Source organism: Pseudorca crassidens, chromosome 3, assembly GCF_039906515.1.
Source record: "Pseudorca crassidens isolate mPseCra1 chromosome 3, mPseCra1.hap1, whole genome shotgun sequence".
In the NCBI taxonomy this organism is placed as follows: Eukaryota; Metazoa; Chordata; class Mammalia; order Artiodactyla; family Delphinidae; genus Pseudorca; species Pseudorca crassidens.
In genome coordinates, this window is record NC_090298.1 from 159375336 (window position 1) to 159402333 (window position 26998).

The following is a 26998-nucleotide window of genomic DNA, read 5'->3' on the forward strand; positions in this document are numbered from 1 at the left end:
CCCAGGACTCTGAGACACATGCAGCCCTGCACCCAGCCCTCTGTTGCTTCCTGCGGTCAGAGCGGAGCACCTCTATGCCCTTGCCTGTGGCCTAATGGGGCCCCTTTGCTGACCCCTGGCCTTTGCAGGTTCTCACTGTCACGAGCAGCACCCCCACGCACGTGTGTTTATTTATAGGAAACGTTTCTGGAGGTGGAGCTGTGGGTCAGAAGGTGTGCCCACTGCAGCCTGACCTTCCCTGTCACACTGCCTGTCCCAGGCTCCGACAGGATGCACCCCGACCAAGAAGGGAGGGTGGAGAGGAGGCTGTAGGCTGGGACATCGGTCAACCTCTCCCTGTGGCCACGAATCAGTTCAGTCAGCCCTGAGGCCCAATAAGCCAGGTGAGCCACCGACAAAGCCCCGGGGTGGGGGGCCCTTCCCCAGAAGGGCGGTGCCAAGTCCCGCGGCACAGCAGGAATTAGGGCCTCTCTCCCCCAGGGTAACTGCTTCTCAGGGTGAAGTCCTGGGGCTGATCCCCACGACCCATCTTCTGTGCAGGCTGAGTTCTCTACCTCTGGTCCCTTCTCTCCTATTTGTGACAGAAACACAGACTTCAGGCGGCCCACCCCACCCAGCACCAAATGCCCCTCCCTGAGACGTTCTCCCTGCTGTCGGCTATCCTGCCTCCTCCTCTCCCTCCTGGACCTCAGCCCCTAGGCTTCAGAGAGCAGGGCGATCTGGGTGCTGGCTTTGAAGAAATGCCTCCCCCAAGGCCACCTTACACAACCAGGCTACTCCCGGTCCAAGGGTCGAGCCGATGGGTGAGCCAAGGCCTCCCAGGCCCAGCACCACAGTGACCGGAGAGCGCTACCGTGTTGCCGCGGACCCCTTCCCCTCTCTTCAGAGGCGAGCGTGCAGCTCTGGCGGGAGGGGTCGGGCAAGACCTGCCCCGCAGTGTGTCAACTCCAGGCTGCGCAGCTGCGAGCAGTGAGCAGCCAGGCGGAGCCCAGGGGCACCCTGGGCAGGAGGGAGGGTGGGCGTGAGGCAGGGTGCTCTGGTCCACATGGCCGCACCACCACCTCAGGCAAGTGGTCCTCACCTCTCCCGGGTCCCTGGGAATCACCCCTGCGACAGCCACTGGCTGCTCACCCTCTCAGCTTCTCACCCCATGGGCCGTCCGCACCCAGCAAGGTGGCCTTTTAACGCAGAGCTGACCCGACACTGCCGAGCTCTCCCCGCTGCTCTGGGAATACACACCCCAGCCTCGGCCATCCTGCCCCTGCCCAGCGCAGCCCTCTGCGCTTGCTGCTGCCCAGGCTGGAACGCTCTTCCTCGTGTGGGTGCCGCACACACAGAGGCCGCCCTCCCCACTTCTGGCTCAGACACCTCTGCAGCCCTCGTCACGCTCCGTCGTTATTATGTCACTTGCTGTATATTTTCTCTCTTTCCCAACAGAACGTGAGCTCCACGAGGGTGAGGGCCCTGCTGTCCTCAGCTGTGTCCCCGCTGCCTAGGGCAGGGCCCGCTGCTTAGACCCCTCTGCTGAACGGAGCTTTCTAACGTGCAAGCTCCACCGTGCCCGGCCCTGCCCTGGGGCCCCGCATCCGCTGTGGCGAATCCAGAAGGCCCTACAGCCCACACGGAACCCTTCCCAACATCACCCCCCAACCGCCCTCCAGGGCCTGAGCGGCACCTCCCTCCCCCCCCAGGACCCCCCAACCCCGGGCTTCTTTTCAGACAGCCCCTCGGCCCAGATGGCACCTCCACCTCAAACGCCTGTGACCCGCTGTCTCCCCATGCCTGTGTTCAGCCCTCCCAGCTCGGCCCTGGGCAGGGAGTGGGGTGTGGGCCCCTGGAAGACGGTGCAAAGCACGGCCACCACCCCACTCAGCCTTGCTCTCTCAGCCTCAGTTTCCTTATCCATGAAATGGGGTTGTGATGGGCTGAATTGGTTCCCCTCGCAACACCCCCCAATTCACTATGTTCAGGTCCTCTCGCCCAGTACCTCGGAATGTGACTGTCTTTGGACACGGGATCTTTGCAGAAGTAATTAAATTAGAATGAGGTCCTATGACTGGGCCCTAATCCAATAGGACTGGTGATCTTGGAAGCAGAGGAGAGTCGGACACAGACATGCACAGAGCGGAGACCCCGGGAAGACACGGGGGGGAGGACGCTGTCTACAAGCCAAGCAGAGAGGCCTCAGGAGAAACCAACCCTACCTACACCTTGACCTCGGACTTGCAGCCTCCAAATCTGTGAGACGATCAGTTTCGGCTGTCTAAGCCACCCAGTCTGTGGTATTTGTTACGGAGGCCCTAGCACACTCTCACAGGGTAATAGAGCACCGGCTGTGCACGGCTGCCGGAGCCGGGCTCGGCCTGGGATGGGCTGCCTGCTTTCGTAAATCAAGCGTTACTGGTCTGCCAATGCCAGGCCAGGCCGGCGCAGCTCCAATCCCTAGAGGTCAGGACAGCTTGCCCCTATGGGCCCCACTAGGAAACCGAGGACCCCCGACTGCAGCTCTCTGCTCTAACAGAGCCACTCGTATGTCCCGTGCGCAGCGTGGTGGGCACGTGCAGCCCCTGGGCAACAGTGTCCTCCCCTTGAACTGCTGAGTTGTGTGCACTGGCCGCCACCATCCTGCTTCCTTGGTCCCCCCAGGCAGCCTCCTTCCGCAGGGTGGAGTAGCACCACGCCCCAGGTGTGCTCCACACCCACCAGAGTCCCCCTGCAGGGCGCACCAAGATGCAGACCCCGCCTCGCTCTCCAAACCCCAAGCCGCGGCATCACTGGGGCTTGATCGTGGACGGACAGACATGTTCCCGAGTGAACTATGCTCGGGGTGGGGGGGGGCCCTGAAACACCTGCAGCCTTCTCTGGGCCCACGGTGACGGGTCCTCACCTGTGAACTGAGCCGGTACAATGTGTGCCTCTGGCAGGGGCACCCTGGGAGACACGGTCCTGAGGGGTGGCGACACTGAGGGAAGGGACACTGACCTCAGCGGGCACAGTCCCTGCAGCCTGGCCACCGCGGCCTCCTTCCCATAGCAACTAGCGACTTCCACCATGCTGACCGCCCTGCACTGTCCAGCCCGGCCAGTCTCCCCCGGCCCTGACACAGCCTTTCCCTTCCCCTGGAAGACCCTTCTCCAGGGCTCACTCCACCCCTGCAGGCTTCCCCACTGCCCTGTCTACCTCCCGTGCACCAACCTGTCTTGGTCTCCAGCACACCTGAGGGTCAGCTCCACGTAGGTGGGGCTCAGCACACTGCAGGTGCCAGTAATACCAGCCCCCTCTTCTTGGTGGGGGTCCTCATGGGCGGGATGCCACCACCCAGGCTCCACGGGGCCATCCTGAGGGGCCTGAGGCCTTTGGGGGAACCTCACTGATGAGCCAGGAAGGGATACAGCCATCTGGCTTCCCTCCTTTGCAAGAAAGGGCGACAAGTATTCATCGGTGCACTCTTAGGCTAATGTTTTTAAAATCAGAAACTAAAAGAATGGACCAAATAGCAAAATCCAAATCCAAGAAAAAGTAAGAGTTGCCAGGGACAGGCTGAAAAGCCCAGGGCCCAGAGCAGCCTCTGGTTCCAGCAGCAAGTCCAGGGTGGACGGCTGCTTGACTTCCTGGAGCACTTCTTGCAGGAGTTGCTCACAAAGGGCAGACATCTGAGCCGGGATAAGTGGGTCAGTCGACCCCAGCCAGGCCCTGAGAGCGACCACAACAGTCCAAATGTTCAAATAAATACATCATTGCCCACTTGTGCGCTCTTCTTTTTTTTCCTTTTTCAATTAAGAAGACCTTCCTCCCCTGCTTTGGGGGATTTTTTTTTTTTTTTTAATCAGTTTTTGGTGGGGGGTGGGGGGCAGTTAAGAATCCAGCCAGCTAGAATGTCAAGTTGAGGTTTCCGACAAGCAAAGAGATGATCGGGGAGATGAGAACTGGCAATCATGTCAAGCACAGCCCGGGACTGGTTTTGCTCTGCTGCCGAAACCGTTGTTATTTAGAAATCATGACTGTGTTAATATGAAACCAGGGCACATCAACTGCTCCTGTTTTCGGGGGCGTGAGGGGGAGAAAATCAAACGGTTTTTTCTCGGTTATCTGTTTTTGTGCTCAGGCACAGAGGCTGAATTATCGGACCTGGCACGTGCGAAATCGGTGGCATCCCCGGATCGGCCTGACACGATGCTCGCGAGCATAGGCTTTTTACAAAGAAACCCTCGCCCTGATTGCCCTTGGTCCAAACTTCCCACTCTGCGCCCCCGTTTATTTTTAGCAGCTGCGCTTTTAAAACATTCTGGGGCTAGTTCCTGCTTTTATGTAACCACTTCTGCTAACCCTTAATTGTTTTGGTTTTTTTCCGATTTTCTGAGGTGTTGCTCATCTCAAACGGGACAAAGTAACTCGATCTGCCTCCATGCCCCCCGAGCAAAGCCGGCTGCCCGGCTTTATGCCTTTCCATGGCTCCGGGTACGGAGAGTGAGGAAAAAGCTTGACTGGGGCGTGTTTCAGTGAAGAGAGCACAGATCACCCTTTTTTTTTTTTAATTTTGGTATAAAGCTAACCAGGATGATACCTGGCCTGTCATTCCTAGACACCTGCCCAGGGAAGGGAGCCCCGAGCGTAGGGGAGGCTGTGACTGCAGAGGCTGGAGCCTGTGACTTCCAGCCCTGGGGGCTGGCTGGAAGCTGCTGCCGCGCCCCCCAGAGAGACTCTCCATCACTCAGAGGAGTCTTCATGACCAGAGGGAGGAACGCAAGGTTGAGGATAGGACAGAATAGGACTTATTTCAAACCGCAGCAGTTTCAGCAGCTACCCCAGCGGTGCACCGAAACCACACACAGGACAGCCTTGAGCAAAAACAATATGAACCCGATCGTTTACCACGGTGTGTGCTGTTAAAAAAAACTTCGGTGGCCGGCCCCACCCTGGTAGCAATGTCTTTTATTCCCCTACTTCTGAACTTTCTGAGGCCACACAGGCCCCCGGCAACCCAGCAGTGGTGAAGCCCGTGCCGACCCTCCCTCCTCGCCTCTCGGGAAGCTCTCTGCCGGGAGGGTCCCTGCAGCGGCGGTGAGTGGAGAGAATGATAGAACACAAACCCCCCTCAACATACAAATGTGAACACTGAAAGAAGCCAGATTCTCTTGCTTGAAATTCTTTACTTAGAAGAAAAGTAAGAGGGTTGGGTGATTTTGGGGGGGGGTCTCAATAAATCGGATGAATGAAAATATCAAAAATAGACATGAGTCTGAGTGTATGTTTTCATCCCAACCAGATACTTGCTGCGTTCTATTTATAAGATTGAGGGCTGCAGTTGGGAAATGCAGTTCTGTAGATGAGACTTAAATACAAAAACAACAAAACACAAAAATAAAAAACAAAGGTTTGTGGTCAGGACAGCTGCCCCACCTGAGCTACTACCCTACACAACACAGGACGTTCCCAAACTGCCATTCGTTGCAACACGGGACGTCCACACAACTGTCACTCGTCCTACACTACGGGGGACGCCTACACAACAGTCACTCGTCCTACACTACAGGCGACGCCTACACAACTGTCACTCGTCCTACACTATAGGGGACGCCTACACAACCGCCAGGCTTCCGAGAGTCATACTACACAGGAGAGCTGTGGCTGGGAGGGGGCACTCCTTGTCACCTTGGTGCCTCCCTTCCTGCCCCCTTAAACCCACCAACAAAGCTTAACTGGGGGGAGAGAGAAAGCAGGCTGTCCGGAGCACAACCTTTCACATCCATAATCACTTGGGAACTTTTTACTGAAGAAGATCGCTTTTCACCAACACACGTGAAAAACACACGTCCCCCTGTGGCGGGATGGGGCGGGAGAGCGAGGAGAGCTAATTTCTCAGGACGTGACCCACAGGGCCACCCAAGCGGCTTGCCAGCGAGGAGTCCTGCAGACACCAGCCCCGCTCGCTGTGGCTGATGCACACGCGAGGAGAAGGCAAGCCCGGCAGATCAAAGCCGTGCCAAGCAGCACAGTGCCGGCAGATAAAATCTGAGGGCCCCACCATCACCATCTTGAGATTTTCCACTAAAAATATTTACCGAATTTTAAGAAAAATCTGCTTAATGCATTGAAGGGAACAGGATGAGGTTTGGTTCTGAATTGTTGAGAAAAGCTGAACAAATATTTACTATTATCCACCAGGCGCCCCCTGAACTGATGCGTTTTTCATTCTCTGTGAGGTGCCCAGGGTAGTCAAGGCTGAGGAGCCCACTGGATGTGGGGTCTTCGCACTGTCAGAAGGAAAAGCAGAGAAGGGGGAAAAGTAGCCACACTTTCAGGGTCCTCAAAAGACAAATATCCTTTGGACTGAAAAATACAATTTTCAAGGTTTCCACGAAAAGCTCCTAAGACATTCATAAGAAACCTGACAGGGGCCACTTTAGTTCTGCAGCAAAAACGGGGAGTGGGCACATGACATATAAACGAATTTACAAATCACAGATCAGTCTTTGCAACCAAAATAATGCAGACTGGCAGGTCTCACAGTTCTGCTTTTTGAAAAATCGTACTTGTTCTTTGATTTGCGCCTGCAACACACTCTGCTGAATCAGCCCTGTGTGCTGGCCTGCCTCGTCCCTCTGAGGGGCCTAGGGTGCCTTGGGGGGGGACAAGGGATATGTTAGCTACAGCCTGGTGGGGAGAGCCCTGGGGCCGCGGTGGCCCAGGCTTTGTTCCTCCCTATAGAGCAGTGCCAATGCTGCCAGAACGCCACCACTGCACGGGCAGAGAGGCGCCGTGCCCACATTTAACAAAATCCCCAGGGTGCCACACGGTGGGTCTGGAAGCCAGTTTGAAGGCACTTGTGCACTGGAGGGGGGGTGCAGAGCCCACCCGGAGCCCCCTCCCGTTGTCGGGGCCGCATGAAAGGAGCCAGAGAGCCTGCAGTAGATGGGGGACCCGCCCACTCTCACTCCCTTTACAGCCAGTTCCCACCACCCACTCAGATTACACACATGTGCTGTTTTTCAACTGACAATGGCGGCGGCCGGGGGTTGACTCAGTGCTCTGAATGTGAGAGATGAGGGACCACATTCACCCCATCAGAACAGCAAGGGCTGCACAAGGAACATCGTCCTGGGCCCCCTCACCTTGCTGTAGGTGGAACCAAGGGGCTGCAGGAGGCCTGGGGGCAGGTACACGAGGCAGCCCCTGGCGGCCGGGGAGGGGGCCGGGGTCAAGGTGGCAGCTGCTGTCCGTTCACACGGATGCGCAGACACCAGAGAGGGGAGTCCACACTCTCTGGGCCTGCACCCTAACACGAGGCCCTGCTACACCCCGCCACCAGAGCCCAGCTGGCTGAGCCCTGACTCCTCTGCTCCAGAACCCCAAGCCTGGGCACTTGCACCCCGCTGAACGATAGGCAACAAGAGCGTCACTCAACTCCCACTCAATCCACCGCTCGATTCCGGGCGCAGGAGGGTGGGCGTGTGCTAAGGTAGGCAAATGCTTCTATTTTTGAACTCTGCCAACTTTGAGAACAGAAATTCACCCCAAAGAGCAATTCATCTCCAGGCATTTTACAGGTTAAGAGGCTGAGAGGACAATGGCTTTTCTCCCTCTGCTGGGAGCCGGCTCTCGAGCACACGCTGGCAGGGGTCCCGCCCAGCCCTGGCACAGAAGCTCCCGGCGGGCAGGGGGTGGCCCGCGGGAAAGGAGGACTCCGCCAGGCTGGGCGCCTGAGGCTCCCCTAGAGTACCCCAACCCTGGCTGGCTGGCAACGGCCATAATTCCAGGCTCCTCGAGCTGGCAGTGAACTGCTTTTGTCCCGTTCTAGAACTTCACAGGTACCCACCAAATTATCTCTCTGAAATCATCGTGGGAACGGAATTAAAGTAGTTAAGCTCAAGGTTGAGGTGCTAACCGCACGGCTCAACTGGTGAAGCCATTTTAAGAGTGGATCTTGTGCAACAAACAAGGGGACGGAACCCACACGGGCCAGGGATGACCACCCTGGTTTCACCCCCAGCCTGGCATCTCAGAGCCAAGCACACACCTGGGCTGGCGCCACGGATGAACCGGGGGCGTCCTCCCTGACCGAGTCCTGTGTGGCAGCTCCCGGGACGGTCAAGCGGACCACCGAGCCAGCGGGCTTGGCCCAAGTGTGGGCGGCAACCAGAAAACCGCCCAAGAGAAAGATCCCACAGCCAGTCACCCTGTGTGGAGTCAGTCACAGCTGTGGGAGGGGACTCATGTTCTAGGGGGGAAATGATTATTTATCTATTTACTTTTTGAGAATCACTTGAACCAAACAGGACCCCGGTTAAACGGTCTCCCGTTGTCCTGTGTGTGTTGGAAGAATTATGGGAAGGGGAAGAGGGGCAGAAAGACATCACCAGTGTGTGCGTGGTTTTATCCTGAAGGTGCAAAGGTTATTAGCAGTAATAATAATTAAATTGGGGAAAGGTTAAAGGTGACTGGCTGGTTAGCGGTGAAGGCGCGCTAGCTGGTGTCACCCGGGCGCTGCAGGAACCGCAACGCGGGGCTGCACTTGCAGGAAGTGGCAAGGGTGGGGCCCGGGGCACAGGATCCCGCTATCTGTCGCCGCAGGCGCGAGGCCCAATCACTGACACCCACACAGCCATTTCCTGCACTTAAAAAAAAATCTGTTTCTCCCTTTGCAAATCAACAACTTTTACCTAGAAACTCTTTAGCGGTGAGTTCTGACTGATCTCGATCTCCGGTCCGTTGCAGAAAGCACACCGCTGTTTACCTGGGGGAGGTGTGCCAGCGCTAACTCTAACTGACAGGTTTCGGCGGCTGCCAGAACGGTCTGTTTTGCATCTGCCTAGAAGAAACCAATTCTCTCTACCCCAAACAGACACCTGCTGGTCATTTCATACCTTGATAGACTTGTTCTAGAAAAGACCTCCAGGCACAGAGAACTCAGCGCTGATGCCAAAGCTCCGTGCACATGCCACAGAGGGCGATTCTTGACAGCCCCCAAAGGTCCACTTTCTGGCTTGGGTCAGAGCAGACGGCCAGCCGCGGGCTGCGCCGGTCACACACCTATGGCACCAGAACTCTTTCCCAGAGAACCCTGGTGAGGGTCCCAGTTGGTAGGATCCCCACCGTGACTGCACAGGCTGATGCTTATATACGTTTGTCGCATGTCAATTAATCTTTAATCAAGCTCAAAAACACAAACAAAAAACCAGCTCCCACAGAATGTAAAAACTGAAGCCGCTGGTGCACAAGAGATGGCACCCCAAAAACCAAGAGTAACTCAGACCCAAACGTGCATTTGGTCCCACGAGTGACGACAGCTGAGCTTCGCCAGAGGGGACCCTGGAGACCTCTTTGAAGTTCAACTACCCACGCTCTGACTTTTTTTCAACTGCAAAGGTGTCTGCTAAACTGCAATCTCATGGGGGAAAAGGATCCCTTGATAAATCCCTGTACGCATATGTCCACCTCAGGCCCAGCCTCTGTCTTTCCCGGGAAAGGAGCTAGGGAAGGAGGACCCCGAGTCCTGGTCTCTGTACCCTGGGGATGGGTTGGGGGATGCACACCATGCCCATCATGGTAATCACTGTGCAAGGCACTTACCAGAGAGGCCACATGCTAGGCCAGAGTTGGTCCCATGTCCAGGCAGGGAAACTGAGGTTCGGCGAGGTTAAGACACTTGCCCAGAGCCCCTCAGGGAAACGGAAGCGGCTGGAACGTGAAACCATCCTGATCACACAGCCTCTCGGGATTCTAGTGGGACAGGTGGCCCAGATGCTGGAGGGATATGGCATCAGATTCGCCTGTCCTGGCCTCACACATCGGAGTCGACTCCAGGCGCAAAGACCTGGCAGGGTTCTAGAAACCTCTGGGTCCCCTGCAGACCAGCCTCAAGTGGGAATGTGGCCAATCGGACCCATTTCACAAGCGGGGCGGCGAGGGTTACAGAAGAGCCCATTCCTTCCTCTTGGTATTTGGAGTGCAGGTATGAAGCTGTGTGTGTGGGTTGTGAGAAAAATCATTATCACGCAGCAGGCTGGATTGTCCACTCGCCTACCTTCGCGGGATCACAGCTCGACCGCCAGGGCCACACGTCCCCGGGAGCAGGGTACCTGCCTCATCTCCTCCCGGCTCAGCCGCCTGGGACCAACGCTCCCCCACGTGTCAGGATGGCCCCTGAGCGTGACCGCCCGGCGTTGCCACATGCTGGCCACGCGGCCCCTCGAAGCGGGAAAAGGCTGGGTCAGCAAGACGAGCAGAAGAGCACATTCCATCCCCTCCCTTGCAAACTGCTGGACTTTTGTTTTCTTACAAAAACAACGACAACAACAGCTGGACATCTTGGTTGCTTCTCATCTTTAGCAGCCAAGAAAACAAGAGCCAGGCCTGATGCTTTCATAACAACCGTTCTGAGTGGGACTTCCTCCAACTCTCCTCTGCCGACCTGTCTTGCTAAGAACCAGATAACTGCCAGGAGGCTCCGGTTTAAGTGGCCTTGCTCCTTGCGGCCTGGATGGGGGAGGGGAGAGCAGTGTGCACAGCTGGGCTCCAATTCCCTCAATCAGGGAAGCAGCGTGGGGTGGACACCTTCCTGCGCATCCCTCAAAGAGCCAAATGCCCCCCACCCACCTACATCCACCTGCTGGGTCAGGTGTCCCTCGCGGGTACATCGGCATCGGCACAGCCAGCAATTTCCAGGTTGTTAGAGGTTAGTATGAAATCACAGCAGAAACACCACTGGAAGTGCTCCAGGGGCACCCGCCACACAGTGTGTACCTACCACCCAGCAGTGTGTACAACGCAGGGATTTCCTGTTCAGCCACTGCTTCTAGGTAAGAGAATCAGATGAGAGACATTTAGGCCTCTACGCAGACACGTCGTGGCCGCTCACAGATTACGCACTGCACACAAGCTGACTACTGTCCAGAGCACCCGCACCTCACAGCCTGATTGTCATTACAGCTGTCTCTGGGGGTGGGAGGCCGGCAGGGGGGCGGTGGTGGCCCCTGGGTCCAGGGCTGGTCCTGCTACCACCTTGCTGCGTGACCTTGGGTCACACGTGACCCCTCTCACTTCCCTTTCCAGTTCCGGTAAGAGGGCATCACGGTGCCTGCCCCGTCTTTGCGGGTCTTGCTAGAATCTGGCAAGCTAACAGTCATGCACGTGCACCTTGAGGGCTGTGATGTGAAGACGATATTCGGGGCACCCGGCACCCTAGCAGGCTGTGGCACAGCAAGGTTGCGGCAGCCCCAAGCCACGAGCAAAGGCAGCCTGAGACCCCCAGCATACAGGGCCAAACCTCCCCAAACGTGGACAGCGCTCTAAAAAGCCCGAGCCCTGAAGTCAGCTCCGAGGAGGTGAGCCGTGCCTCTGGCGGGCTCTGCTTTCTAAGTCCACGGCACACTGAAAGCAGAAGCCAAGGCGGGGTGGAGAGGCTCGCAGAGGGAGACACAAGGGGAGGTGACAGCGGAGGGCAAGTTCAAAAGCACCCAGCATTGGTTCAGGGAAGGGGAGGAGGCTGAGATGAGTGTTTCCAAGAAACCCCGAGAATGAAGCTCTGCGCCTGCCACAGCCAGTGAGGGGAGCAGCTCCTCCACGAGGCCCGACAGATGCCGAGCTGCTGGGCACGTGTGCACTCGTGTGTGTGTACTTTCACGTGTGCAGTGTGCATGCAGGTGTATGCAAGCACTGTGCGAGCGTGTGCACGAGTGCAGCGTGTGACTGCATGTGCACGTGTGTGTAGGTGTGCTGTGGCTCCCATCTTTCAGGCAGAGAAGGCCCAATGTCATTCCATCAGGAGACCGTCAGGGGTTCCCTAAGGGCCACTGCCTCTAAGGTATATATAAGCGGCCTCTCACAGACACAAGGGAATTCCTTTGTTGTTTTTGCTTTTCTCCCCCGTTTTATGATAAATGCCTTTGATGCGTGGCTTACAGAAGTGATCTCTTTATGTGTGTGTTTCTGCTCACAGTTCACAGAAAACCTGTTATAAATTCATCCCGCCTGTTGGTCGTGCTTTCTCTCGTGACCCATCCACAAGGAGGCCAAACTGGGCACTGCGGACAGAGTTCCTGTCCTCCTCAGAGAAAGCTCTGGCCAGCCCAGGTGACAGAAAGGGAGAGGGAGCATTTTTAAATAGCTTTTCCCCTCTGTTTGGCTCCAGTGGCAGGTGTAGGAAGACTGGCCAGCCTTGGACTGATGACCCCTTGAAACGAGAGAGCTTGGGGGCCTGCACCGATGACCACAAGGTGCCAAGGCGAGTCCCCGGGGCGGACTGACGGGGAAGGGCGAGCTCGGGCGGGAAGGAGAGCACCACCCCCCCGACAGAAAGGACCGGGGAGAGGAAGGCTGTGGAATAGAAGGCGCGACCGAGGGAGCGTGTGGTTCTCCTGTGGCCATCCAGAAGTCTAAGGACAACATAGGTGATTCTGCTGGGAGATGAGCGCGAACGATGAAGAGGGGACAGATAAATGGACTGGGAAATTGCAGTGAATCTCTCTGCCGCTTGGAGCAATAGCTTTCTGCTTTTGAGTCTGGTAACCTGGCCTGTTGGCCTATCGCCATCACGTAAGAGAGGTCCCCTGCATGAGCTAACAGTCCTCAGCATCCTCAGGGGGACATGCCAGGCTCACCCCTGAGAGAAAGCAGCCACCCCACCGCAGCCAGGAGAGGCAGAGTCTACAGGAAACCCCTTGCTCGGAGCCATCCACCTAGATGCTGGGGCCGGAGCGGAGGAGAAGGGAGCCCCGAGCCATCCTGCCTCCTCTCACATCAAACATGGCCAAGGAAGACCCCACCCACCCCTCCCCAAGTCCTTAACCAGTCTGGAGGCACTGGATTGAGTGGAGGCCTCAGCCACTGCTGCTGCCGTCCCCACCCCTGGGCCCTCCCTGAGCCAACCTGGGAAAGAGCTTGGGTCGGGTGGGGAGGCCGGAGGGGCCACGACTGCATGCTGAACCGGGGGCCATGCGGCAGCTCTCCCGACCGCAAGGAGGGCTCTGAGCTCTTGACCTTCCGGAGACCACCCTGGAGCCCCACACAGCCTGGAGCCAAGAGGCCCAGAGGACGAGGCGAGGGCAGATGGGGCGGGAAGCACGTCCCAGGCACACAGTGTGTGCGGACCCAGGCGACGGCCGGAGGGGAGACCCTCCTGCTCTGAGTGCAGGCCCTGCAGCGTCTGCTCTACTCTGGGCTGGTGAAAGGAGGGGCCCGCAGTGCCCCCGCTGCCTGGCGACGGTGGGCGGGTGGCTGTGAGAGAAGAAAGCGTACTGACCGCTGGGCGGTTTAGGCCGCGGAGGAGCAGGTTTCTTCGGAGGCAGAGCGGGAGTGTCCTGTTTACTTTTAAAGGGGTCATCTGAGCATCCTGCCCCTCCAAAGGAGGAGGTGAAAGGGCCAGAAGTTGGGGGCTGTAAGAGAGGACACGAAAGAGAGGCAGAGATAATCGTTAACACGGAGGCAGCGGACATCCACCGAGCCCTCCGGGCTTGCACAGCATGGCCGCCACTCGAGCCCAGGGTCTCTCACAAGCCCCCCCCCACTTTCCTCCACCCTCAACAGCCAGGGTCCTCTGGCCAGTGAGGAGCAGCCAGCAAACACACAGAGCAAGTGAGAGTAACCCGGTGCCTCGACGGGCTTCTGACATGGGGTGGGGGTGGGGTGCTTCCTGCCACCCACAGGGGGATATCAGGTCTCTCCTGACCCCAGGGTCCCCTGGGCTTCCTGCTCATACTTCAGAGATGCGCCCAGCCTCTCCCCCTTCAGTCAGTGTCAGGCGTTGGGTCAGAGCGGCACCAGACCCTCTCTGTGCCCGTGGGCTGCCTGACCCAGTGGCTCAGGTCAGAGCCCACCGCAGCCCCGTGGGCACAGCCATCGCTGCCTCCAGTGGGCTCTTGTCAGCTCTGGCCCGGACCCTCCCCCAGCCTCCTCCTGCTTCCACCCACCTCCACATCTACCACCTCAGACCCAGGAGGGACCATGCCAACCAGCAACAGAGAGATGCTTGGATAGATGGGTGGGCAGGTAGGTAGATGGGTAGGTACAGCTGCCAGGCAGGTAGGGAGCTAGGTAGATGGGAGGTGGGTAGGAGCACTGAACAGCCCTGAAGCTTGAAGGTAACCTCCAAGCACTCCTCAAGTCATGCAGGGCCTCCCTCACAGCCCCTCACCACCCTACCCCCCTGCCACTGCCCAGGGCTTTAGCTTCATCCCTGCAGTTGCCCCAACCCTCTCCTGGCCAGTTCCCCGGTGCCTGGAACCCCCTTGTGCCCCATCTCGAGGCCTCCATATATACAGAGTCCCCAACTGGGGGCTCAGCCCACCCCGTCCACCTCAAGCCCCTCTTCTTCCTCAGAGACTGGCTAGACCTCACTGCCACCCCCAGAGCTCTCCCTGACACCCCTTCCTACTAACTGACTGCTCGGACATCCTGGTGGGAGCTGACGGGACACACATCATCACGCCGCAGTGACGGGTACTCAGGCCCCTCCCACCTAACTGGGGCAAGTTGCCTGAAGGGCAAGTGCCAGTGACAGGGCGCACACCTGCCAACTGCCTGCGGCGGGCAGGGACTTGTCTACCTGTGCACCCTCACCTGGAGCACCAGCACAGTACCAGGCATAACAAACCTCCACCAACAGACGGATGCGCACAGACAGCCAGAGCTGCACCCCAAAGGGAGGAGACTGCTTTCTACAGAGGTGGGAGACCACGTTTATGAAAAAGTAGAGCAAGGAGATTCATAGCTGCTAGACGCTAAAGGAATTGGTGGACACGGGAGTGAAAATGCTGATACGGTCCTCAAAAAGCAAAGGAAAGGAGACGCGCAGTGGGACAGGGTGGGCCACACGCAGCAGGGGTGGAGGGGGGGGTTGCGTGAGGAGGGGCACTTGCGATGCCCTCCCCAGTGGGGCAGGTCAAGGGACAGAAGACAAAGCAGGAACACAAGAGTGCACTTGTGGGACCTTCTTAGGTAATCTGGTTCCGACACATCACTGGAGAAGTGGGGAGAAGGGCTGATGCCAGTCACGGGGACGCGGCTCCCCCTCTTCCGGATCCGGTCACGGGGACGGGGATGCGGCCGCCTCTGCCCCTGGTACCTAGATACTAGCCTCAGGTGGGAGAGAGGCGGCCAGCCCCCAGGGAGGAGGAGGGGGCCCGGGGTGGCTGCTGCACACTCAGCCAAGCCCACTGGGCGCCCTGGTTCCTCCCCACAAGCCTCTGGGGCCGCCAGGGTAGGAGACGCTCACTCGCCAGGGTAGGAGACGCTCGCTGATCTTCTCACCACATCTTCCCAACGGCCTTGGGACAAGTCCTACTGTCATCACTTCTACCTTATACACAGGGAAACTGAGGCACGGGGAGGAGATGCAGCCTGCTAGTCACACAGCACCTCAGCGGGGGAGTCAGGGCGGGAACCCACGCCGTCCACCTCCTGGGCCAGGGCTCTCGGGCCCTGCCCTTGGCTGCTGGCAGCCCGCCGCCCGCCCCCCACGGGAGGTCTGGGGACTCTCCTCATGCCCATGAGGGAGACATGCACAGATGCAGGCAAGGGGCAGAGCAGGGCAGAAGGCCCTGGGGAGGATGGGGTCTAATGGGAAAGACTCATTTCCCTGCCAAGACCACCTGGGCCCGCCGGGAAGCTCTGAGCCAGAAGGGCTGCAATGGAGCAAGGAGGTCCCTCCCTCCACTGCTGCCGCCCCCCTTTCCCAGGCTCTGTGACGCTTGTCCTTTTCGGTACAAAAGTCTGGGAGTCTCTGCAAAACCTGCTGCTCGAGTTTCCAGAACGTCTGCTGCAGAGCACAGTGGTTGGGATGGGATCTGGAGGCCCTGCTACCGGCTCCGTGCCTCTGTTTCCTCATCTATGAAACAACGATAATGACAGGCCCCAGCTCGCAGGGCTGTGGCAAGAAAACGAAAGGTAATGCATAAATTGCTCCAGCTGGCACCTGGACTGCATCAGCACAAAGATAGCACGATTATAATCACGCCAAGGATGTGGATGTGACTAGAACTCTCTTGGATACCCACAAGAATCTGCAAACGCTCCATCGGCCACCGATGCTTCATTTCTGCTGCTTCCCGTCATTCACAGAGCCTTTCCCAGACGAAGAGAGCAGTAGAGCTAAGGTGCCGTGTCGACCAGCAGCTTAGCTCTAAAGTGAGTGGGTCAGGGTCTGCTGGTTGGGAAAGAAGACGCAGTGGGGGCTAAGGAGATGGAGAGCGAGGGAATGCTGATGCCTCTGCTTCTGCCGTTCCCAGGACACAGCCTGGGTCTAGGACTCTTGCTGCCCTCGCCACAACCTGAGACGGGCAGGAGGGAATCAAAACTAATCTTGACAGAGTGGAGGCGTGACCAGCCCCCGAGGCACCTGCGTGGGCCCCAGTTCTTGTCTTGGGTGCTGCAAAGGCGCCAGCTCTGGGGAAGGGGTATAGAGGGACACCCAGGGCTCTCTGGACGTGACCCCCCCCCCAGAGTTGTGGGGTGCACAGGGCCCTTGTCCACCCAGCCCGTGCAACCGCCAGCCTGAAACGCGAGCTGCAGTGAGCCTCCCGGCTGGCTGGGGACTCCACGGGCCAAGCCGACTCTCCGCCCCCTCGTCTGTCTAAACCCACGGAGCCAGTGGGCCCGCTCCAAGGCGAAAGGGTTCCAACTGTAAGCGCCTGGTTCGGCCACAGCAGGGAATTATATCACTTCTGACACCAAAAAGCCTGCGTCATTTCCGAATCCTAATTTTCATGACTTGAAGTTTCCCAAGACGCTTCCTTTGGGACCTGACTGGTTCCTACTCAGGCTGTGGCTTCAGGGAAAGTTGCTATTTTTAGAAGGGTTTCAGTAAAGCCGGTAGGGGCTCTCTGGCTGGGCTAGAGTGAAGTGTGCTCCAAAAAAAAAAGAAAGAAAAAGAAAAAAGGACAGACAGAAAAGCTACTATATGAGAAGCAGCTCTAAGAGAGTCACAGTTTAAAGAATTGATTTAAAGCAAACGACTCTAAACTTAAAAAAAAAAAAAAAAAAGCCCTAAATAGGAACGCACGCTTGAAAAACAACTGAAAATGGGCTGACAATGGGCAGTCAAGTATTTCATAGGTGTTTTTTTTTTAAGGGCGGGAGTAAAATAATTAAGTTAGAGTCTTGTTTTTATTCTCAGATGCTCTCTGAAATCTATTTTGGGGAATGTGTTTTTAAAGCAAGGTAATACTGTCTAGAAAAATCTTCTCGGGTGTTGAGGGACCTCAACGAAGGGTGCAAGCCCAGAGAACCTCCCAAAGGAATCTACTGGAGTCAGACTGCTGGCTGGCACTCTCCTCTAGCACTGCCAGGCAGAGGGAGGACACTCCAATTTAGGGTGAAGTTAAGAAAAGGAAAAAAAAAAAAAAAAGAAAGAAAAGGAGCCAGCACGCATCGCCAGCGTGCATTGCCTCCCCACCCCACTCAGGTGGAGAAAAGACAGCGATGTTAACACACACACACACACACACACACACACACACACACAAACCAAGAAGTCAAAAAAAAAAAAACACCTTCTTGCCACTTACTTTCATTTCCTTCAGCATTTTATTTATATACACAATGTTGTTCTTGAAAAACAGAAAGGGAACCAAAAGGGAAAAACAGAGACCTATGAGGTTAGGGCCCTGTATTCAATTGGGCAAGTGGCATGAGATCAGGAGCTGATGGAATCGTGGAAACAAAACAATGGAGTACTGGAGACAAACTTTCCACGGCCCCATCCAGCTCCATCCCGCCCAGCGCCACGAACAGGAAGGGACACTGGCCCTGAAGTCGCAAGTGCACGTGTGCGCAGCCTGATCTGGGACACGCGAACAAGGAGAGGGAAAGCGGAATTAGAAAAGGGAAAATGCAACCTTAGGTTAGAACGGGCAGAAGGAGGGAAGGGCCAGGTTCTGAACTGCCCGGCTCTGGGGTGTCTCTGCAGCTACGGGAAACACAGGCACTGCCTGGAGGAGGGAGACGCGGCCGTTTCTGCCATCCGGGGCCCCGCCAGGCTGGCCACCCCACACACAGCCTCAACTCAGGTGCTTCTTGAAACAGAGGACCCCGTTCATGCCCTCGTCCTTGTCCCAGCTCGGGGGCACTGCTAGCTCTCACTCCCTCCTCGGCCTTGCGCAGGGAGAGGTCCCACTTGTGCCAGCTTGAGAATACAGTGCGAAGCCCTTCCCTGGAGACTGCCGCCCCCGTGTGGCAGAAGTTTTCTCATTTCAAGCGATGGTTTCCCACCCACTAAGCACGGACAGAAGACAAGGACACATAGCTCCACTCAAGGAGTGTGTGTAACAGCCACGCAGTGACGGGCAAACATGAGGGCAAATCTCAGGCCCTGGTCCCTTCTGGCTGATCCCAGATGGCGCCCCGACCGTCAGCGTCACAGTTCCCATACGAGTGATGGAGGCTCATTCCCTCCAGGCACTGGAAGGAGAGAGGCCGAAACCCCAGCACTTCTGGGCTCCCTTCTGCGGCGGCCAATGGGCAAACAGATGCTCTGCCTCTGGCCAGAAGCTACATTTGCTACCTCCACAGTTTATACTCACGCATTTCTTTGAAAACATAAACAAAATCCCAAATGTTTCTTGGAAGCCACGCACCACAATCACACATTGCTAACCACGAGTGCTCAGCGCCCAGACAGTCGTGCGCCCCTCGGGCTGAGTGAACGTGGAGGAAACACGCAGGATGCTCTGAGGAGCTGGCACGCGGGGCGAGCGGTGCCGGGGGCCCGGGACTCCCCACCGTGGGTACCCATCCCACACACTCCGGGGGGGCTCCCTCCCCACCCCACCCCCACCAGCGAGGAGACAGGAACCGTATCTGCATGTGGCCGCCCCCCAGTGCTCACGGCACCTGGGCTGGAGCAGGCGGCTGGGACAGACCGGTGGACTCAACAAAGAATGCAGGGCTTTATGGCTCCGCGGCCACAGGCCGTGCCACACGCAGCGCTTTATCTGTGACGGATCCCACCCTCACCCACCGAGGCCAAGACGCGCACACCTAATGCTGCTTCCCTTAATTCTTGGCAAAGAAACACGGGTCACGGTCAAAACCAAGGGACGCTAAAGGTTAGAACAAAGAACAGCAGACCTACTCGCCTAGGCCAACATTTTCGACTTCTTAGCAGTTTCTTCTGGAATCTACCTCTCAGTCGTGGGCCTCTACTCTTATTTCTTGATCTGTCCATTTTGGACATATCTACTGACCGACTTCCTGCTACGTTAAGCACCATCCTCCAAGCCCCTCTCGAAAGAGCTCTAACACTATCTGTGGGACTATATCCACAGTCAGTTTACGTAACTATGGCCGTGTAGGCACCATCCAGTCCAACCAGGAGTGCCTATCGTCCTTCCTGAAAGGCTCACTTTTCACCTGCATATTTATTCACCGAGCCTAGCCCTCGGTTTCCACATCCTTCTCGGGTTCTGTCCATGGGCAGCTCCAGACACACCTCCTGCCTTCTGGCCCAAGGCCCACGGTTCCAGCCTCAGCGGGCTGCACGCCAGGCCTGGCCCTCAGGGCCCAAGACCTTCGCAACTTTGTTCAGTCACAGAGATGACTTTATCACCTGAGGTCTGACTGCCATCTGACACCAGTGGCAGTAGCGGGGAGCCCGCGGCGCTTACGCCTCAGGGAGGGACTCAGGGCTCTGGCAGTTTCGCTTGGAGGAAGGGAAGTGGGTCCAGCCACAGCCATGGGCACTTTCTAGACCCCGTCTGCTGACTCACGACCTCACATGAGAATACATTTCAGAGTTTGACAGGTGCCAAAGAAATACATACGTGGCATTAAACAGTTACACCTGGCAGCCCACGACAAGACCACGACAAGAGGCACAAGGACACTGGCAGAGGCACAGGGGCTCCGTGGGAAGGGCTTTACCTTGGACATCTGGCTGAAGTCGGCAAAGCCCTCAGCACTATTGAAGGACCCACTTCCGAAGGGGTCTAAGGTTCCAAAGGGACCTGCAAGCAGCACCAGCAGAGGAAGAGTTACAGGGCATTCACAGAACACGCCTCCTGGGAGCAGGGGGAAGTGTCACCTCTTGGTTCTCAATGGCCCCCAAAGCAGGAGATCCATGGAGGTCACGTTTGTTTGATGGGTTGGTGAATCGGATGCAAGTCCTCAACAAGGCCCCCTGCCCCTGCCCACTCTGGCTCATGGTTGGTGCAGCTCAGCCAGACGGTTGGCAGCCATGAGAGCCGGCGCAGGGAGAGCCAGAGGGACTCTGCCCTGCGGCTGTGCTGCAAGCCAGCATTGTTCACCGTCACCAAAGGAGTGACAAGCACCCTGTGGAAGGAGAGCCTGCTGCCTGTCCTGCTGGATCAGGAGGGGAGAGGGAGAGGGAGGCGACCAGCCACCCACATGATTTATGTGGGGAGGTCATCTGCAGGTAGAGATTTTTGCTGAGCTTTCTCCTTTGGTGGGTGGTGCGATTTGTCCAGAATAACCCACGAGTTCACCTACGAAATCAAACTCTGCAACTAACAAGCACAAGATGTTAGGCAAGGCGGCAGTACCAAGTGGAACCTGTTTCCAAAAGCAAGGGGGAGTCCGCAAACGCTCCCCTCCCTTAAAGGCACACCTAAGAGCTTTATGCTGTGAGGGGAGGTTCCCTCAAATCCAGTGCCCATAGCACAAGCCTCAGTAGAACTTTGGATTCCTTTAGGAAAAAAAATCCAGAGGTTAGAACCAAAGATTCATAAGGAGGATTGAGCAAAGAGTAACTAGTACATTGGTGTTATTACTAAATTAATCCCTACCGCCAAGCTTCCTTTCCATGCAGTAAGATGCCAGCTATTGCTCAGAAAGATGAGCAGCCAGAGGGGAATGGCTTTGGCTGCACTGCCTCAGGCGAGGATCTGGGTGCCACTTACTAATGACATAAGCACTGAGGACACACCAGATTTGGAAATGGGTGGGCCGTTCCACTGCCCGAGGAAGAGTGAGAAGGAAAATAAGCCATCAGTCTCACCTGATCCTTTTGAGGAGACACTGGAGGATGAAAAAGGATCACTGGATTCAAAGGGGTCGAGCTGAGTGAAAGGAGAGAGGAGAGAGTGAAAAGCAGTTCCTTTGTTCATCATCCATTCATTCAACCACAAACTTTCTTGACATCTATACGCACCATATCTGCTGCCCAGCCTTGGGGAGGATAAAAATGATTTAAACTAAATCCCGGCAGAGTTAAATCCCAACAGACCAACCCCTCCCGCAGATAACACCTATAAACACTCTGAACTGGAAAAAAAAAAAAAAAGCCATCACCTGAAGACCCAGGAAGTGAACCAAAGCAGGAAGACTTTGGAAAAGAATTGAAACTTGGCAGAAAAAGCAGTACAAGATTGAGTTTTCCATTTTTTTGTTTTTTTTTTCCTGTGGTTCTTTTTATCTTGGCCGCGCTACTCGGCTTGAGGGATCTCAGTTCTCTGACTGGGGATTGAACCTGGGCCACGACAGTGAAAGCACCAAGTCCTAACCACTAGACCACTAGACCAGGAAACTTCCAAGCTTTTCCCTTTTGAAGCTACAGTCTGAGAGTACCGGGGGCCTATGACTCCAATAGAAAACTCACTGTCTTTCTGGACTGAAGCTCAGAGGAGGGAGCCCCAGGACAACCACAGCCATGAGAAAGGGATGCGGGATCTAGAAAGGAGAGGCAGAGAATGGGAGCCCCAAATGCCATGACAAGCTCTGTCCACGTCTCACGCTCACCCCTACACTGTGTGTGGGTTGGTAGACTCAGAGCAGCCTACAGCTAAGGCCACAGGAATGAAACCACAGGTGAGAGAGGGAGAGTTTGCAATATGAGTCTCACCAAGTTAGTTGCCTGCTGAAATAAAACCACCCACACTCTTTGGAGGAATGCAACAGAATCCAGTCTCCACAACAGAGCACTCACAATGCATAGAATATATTTTTAAGTTATTCAACATACAGAGAGAACCTGAAAAATGCGGTTCTCAAGGGAAAAGACAATCAATGGAGTCAATCTCAAGATGACCCAGATTTTGGAATTCTCAGATGAGGATGACTTTAAAGCAGCAATAACTGTGCTTAATGAGATAAAGGAAAAAACACTTAAGATGAATAAAAAGACAGGATATCTTAGTAGAGAAATGGAAACTATACAGAAGAAACATGGACATTCTCAAACAATGTAAAGTATAATATCTAGAATAAAAACTTCACTAGGTTAGCTAACCAGCAAATGACAGAAAAATGTAAGTGAAGTTGAAGATAAATCAGTAGAAATTACCCAATCTGAAGAAAAAAAGAATGAAAAGAAACAGAGCCTCAGGGACCTGTAAAGACAACAGCAAAAGGTCTAACATCTATGTAACTCGAATCCCACAAAGAGAAGAGAGAAAATAGAATAGAAAAAAATTTTTTTCAAAGAAATAATGGCAGAAAACTTACCAAATTTGGTGAAGACATAATTTATAGATGTAAGAACTTCAGCAAATGCCCAGCAGCATAAATACAAAGAAAAACATATCCAGAGCCTACACAAACTACTGAAAAGCAAATGTAAAGAGAGGCTCTTTAAGGCAGCCAGAAAAAAGAACATAACTATTTTTTCCTCTTTAGAATTCATACAGTGGATTAAAGCAAAAATTAAAACACTGTCTTATGGAGTTTAACATATTTAGATGTATTACATTCATAGGACAACTATAACAGAGACGCTGCTGTTTGGGGGAGGGTGGATAAATGGACCTATATGATTACAAGTTTTCTACATTTTACATTAAGTGACATAATATTAATTCCAAGTAGCCCATGATAAGTTAAGAGTGTATATAGTAATCCTTAAAGCAACCTCTAAGAAATAATGAAAAAAGGTATGGTTAAAAAAGGTCAACAGATACCAGAAAATGGAATTCTAGAAAACATTCAAATAATCCAAAAGAAGACAGAAGAAGGGGAACAGAGGAATAAAATACAGAGGATAAAAGAAAGTAAATAATAAAATAGTAGACGTAAATCCAACCATATCAATAATTGCATTAAATGTTAACAGACTAGACACTCCATTTAGAAGGCAGAGATTTCCAGACTGGATAGAAAAGCAAGGCCCAACTACATGCTCGACACAAAAGACATCCTTCAACTCCCAGACAGGTTGAAAGTAAATGGATGAAAAAAGATATATCATGCAAAGACTACGCATAAGGAGAATGAGGTGGCTATTTTAATATGTGATAAAAATAGATTAAGACAAAGCACCAGAGGAAAAAAGGAACCCTTTACAAAGAAAAAAAGGTCACTGCATCAGGATGACACAACAATCATGAATGTGTAGGCACCTGACAGAGCTTCAAAACACATGAAGTTAAACTTGACAGAATTAAGGAGGATATGGACAATTCTGCAATCATAGGAGATTTTAACACTCCTCTCTCAGCAACTGGTAGAGCTTACAAACAAACAAAAACCATAAAAATAGATGACCAGGGCTTCCCTGGTGGCACAGTGGTTGAGAATCTGCCTGCCAACATAGGGGACACGGGTTCGAGCCCTGGTCTGGGAAGATCCCACATGCCACGGAGCGACTGGGCCCGTGAGCCACAACTACTGAGCCTGTGTGTCTGGAGCCTGTGCTCCACAACAAGAGAGGCCACGACAGTGAGAGGCCCGTGCACGGCGATGAAGAGTGGCCCCCGCTCGCCGCAACTAGAGAAAGCCCTCGCACAGAAACGAAGACCCAACACAGCCAAAAATATAAATAAATAAATGAATTAATTAAAAAAAAAAAATAGACGACCAGTCCTGTAACAAACCATAATGAAAAAGTATATATATATGTATATAGGTATACTGAATCACTCTGCTGTACATCAGAAACTAACACAATATTGTAAGTCAACTATACCTTACATTTTAAAAAAAGGAAAAAAGGGGAACTCCCTGGCAGTCTACTGGTTAGGACTGGGCACTTTCACTGCTGCAGCCTGGGTTCAATCCCTGATCGGGGCACTAAGATCCCGCAAGCCGCATGGTGTGGCGAAAGGGAAGAAAATATAGACAATCAGAACAACCACCTTGACCTAACTGGCCTTTACAGAACGTTACACCCAACAACGGCAAATAGACATTCTTCTCAAGTGTACAAAGTATGTTCACCAACACAGACCATAAAACGAGTCTCAATAAATCTAAAAGGACTGAAAACATACAAAATATGTCCTCTAATAACAGTAGATTTAATTAGAAATCAGTATTATAAAATACCTAGGGGGAAAAAAAAGTATCTCGAAATGAAACAATATACTTTAAATAATCCAGGTTCAACAGAGCATTCACAAGGAAAACTGGAAAATATCTCAAAATGAATGACAATGAAGATACAACATACCAAAATGGATGGAATGCAGCTAAAGCAGCACCTCAAAAGAAATGCATAGCTTTAAACACTCATATTAGAAAAGAAGATCCAAGACCAATGACCTAAGGTTGTATCTTAAGAAGTTAGAAACAAAAGAGCAAAGTGGGAGGAAGGAAATAATGAAGAGCAGAAATCAGTGAAACAGGAAACAAACAGGAGAGAAAATTAACACAGCCAAAAGTTGGCTCGTGGAAAAGATCAACAAAATTGATAAACGTAGATAACACAGACCACCAACACCAGCGATGAAAGGGGGGGATCCCATGACAGGTCTCGCAGATAGAAACGTTACAGGTTAATCCCTGCCTTCAAGGAGCTCTGGGGCCCGTGATACATACCAGTAGGTCTATGGAGAAGTGAAAAACTAGGGAATGGGTAAGGTGGGGACAGAGATGCAGCCTAGAACGTGAAGGAAGGCTATACATTGCCCTCACTTAGACACAAAAATTCTCTATTCAATCACAAAGTTACTGTTTGCTTTTTAAATCCTCATTTACACCAATTTAAACCAGTCTGTTGAGTCTAACGTGCAAAACGTATGGTTTACTACTTGCTGGGGGGCGGGGGAGCACACTAAGTGCAGCCAGGCTGTGGGTCTGGACTTCCTCCTGCCATGGCGGGGACCCACTGAGGCTGGCTGATGCCAATGTCACCATTAGTGCTTTGCACTAGGAAGATGGCAGGAGCAGTCACATGGAAACCTGTGGGAGTGTGTGGTGCTCTATTTTGTCTTTGTTGGGAGGTGGAGTGGTACTGGGGGCAGACGACAGAGCAGAGAACCCAGCAGGTGGGCCTGAGCTGAAGTAAAGGGGCACAGAAAGGGACAGAGGAATGACAGCTGTTCAGGACACAGCCCGCCCTGACTTGGGCTCACTGGACTGCTGGATGTGACACCTTGCTTCGTGGGACAAGCCTCTGTAGGGATCGGCAGAAACGGTCACCTTGCTATGCAGTAACGAGGCTTGGCCTTCGAGCCAGCCCCTGGGGAATCCCCTGGCCTTGCACAGCCCTCATTCGTCAGGCTTAGCACTCACAGTCTGAGTGATGGAGGCCCTGACTCGGTCCATGGAGGGTGGGGAATGGAAAGGGCTGCCTTCACACACGCAGAGTATGCAGACGGGCAGCACCAGAAGGCAGCCTCTCCGGGGTCACTCACCTTTGAAGGTAAGGAAGGGTTTTTCGTGAATGGGTCTGAGGTAAATGGGTCGTTCTTTGTCTGTTTCTTAAAGAAGTCGTCGGGGGCAGAGCCATGGAATGGGTCATTTTCTTTGAAAGGATCCCCTCCGAATGGATCTAGGTGTTTTGGAAAGAAGAAAAAAATGCCCCATGAATAAACATTATGCCTAAGTGAAAGAACCCAAATATAAAAGAACACACAACTGACTGGCACTATTTACATGAGAGTCTAGAAAAGGTAAAAACCGTAGTGGCAGAAAGCAGGTCAGTGGTTGCCAGAGACCTGGGGGGGAAGGGGGTGGGGGAGACCAGGGAACCTTCTGGATAATGGAAATGTTCTCTTTCTCACACAACTATACACATTTGTCAAAACTTATCCAGTTCTGCACTTAAAATGGGTGAGTTCTGTTGTGTGTTAATTATACCTCTCAATAACACTTGATTTCAAAATAAAATGAGTAAATCCATAAGGACAGAAAGCAGGGGCTGGAGAGTGGGACTAGGGAGACTGCTCACGGGGACAGGGTCTCCTTTTGGGGAGATGGAAATGTTCTGGAGCTACACAGAGGTGGTGGCTGCGTAACACAGTGAATGAACTAAACGTCACTGAAATGTGGTTAATCTGTGTTATGTGAATTTGTTAGTTTTGTGTTATGTGAATTTCACCTCAATAGAAAAAGCGAATACAAGGGGAAAAATTAGATAAATGGGCAGCATGATCCCAACACCACGCCCAGGGTGCGTTCATTCTCCTCGAACGTGAGGTGTGGGCCTGGTGACTATAGGAGGGGCAAGCCACCACCACCAGCAGGGAACAAGATGCTAGGCTTTTATGCAGTGCGATGCTGTCCTTCCCAGTCCACTCCCTGGTATGTGTGGGCAGAAGTGCCACCGCATGTGGGTACCAATGGGACACCCTGATGCCACCACAGGTGACACAAGTGGGCACAAGTGTCCAAACAGTGGCCTAGCTATCAGGGGCTTCTTTCCTAGTTCTAATTCTCATCATGCTATGCGACTGGCAAGAAGGGGCACCAGACTGTGAAAGGGAGGGACAATGGAGGTTCCTTCAGAAACTGACCTGGCAAAGGAGGCTGCAAGGTGTTTCCCCATTTCCCTCAACCTGAACTAGGAATGGGAATATTCTGAGAGCCAGTCCACAAAATGTTTCTTTTAACAAAGGCTTAGGCTTTTTTTTTTTTTTTTTTACCTGTTGAAGCCGTCTGTTGTTCGGCAAAGGGGTCGCTCTGGAATGGGTCACCTGGATTTAGAGGAGAGAGGACCGTTCAGGTCTATGGTAGACATGACCTTGGCAGAGCAAAGTGGGGAAGCAGGGGCAGCCACTGACTAAGGCAGTTTGTCATGGCGAGGACAGCTAAGATAAAATTAAAAGTATTGTTGGCTGCTCAACACGGGCCTAAATCAAGGAAAGCGTAGGGCAAGGCTGAATTCACTCTCTCT

General features: G+C 53.9%; 1 protein-coding gene across 27 annotated transcripts in view; it reads right to left on the reverse strand.

Annotated features, from left to right (window-relative positions):
• Positions 1-26998, reverse strand: part of EPS15L1 (epidermal growth factor receptor pathway substrate 15 like 1) — a 101144-nt gene that overhangs the window by 8213 nt on the left and 65933 nt on the right. For 8 of the 27 annotated variants that reach the window (XM_067733083.1, XM_067733082.1, XM_067733078.1 and 5 more), the window contains 6 exons: positions 26748-26798; positions 25518-25654; positions 20948-21008; positions 19855-19937; positions 13241-13373; positions 10748-10795 (listed from right to left, as the gene is read on the reverse strand). In XM_067733083.1, the coding sequence (XP_067589184.1) occupies positions 10748-10795; positions 13241-13373; positions 19855-19937; positions 20948-21008; positions 25518-25654; positions 26748-26798 (513 nt within the window). The remainder of the gene's footprint in view (positions 1-10747; positions 10796-13240; positions 13374-19854; positions 19938-20947; positions 21009-25517; positions 25655-26747; positions 26799-26998) is intronic. The other 19 variants (XM_067733085.1, XM_067733080.1, XM_067733097.1 and 16 more) reach the window with 9 other exon arrangements.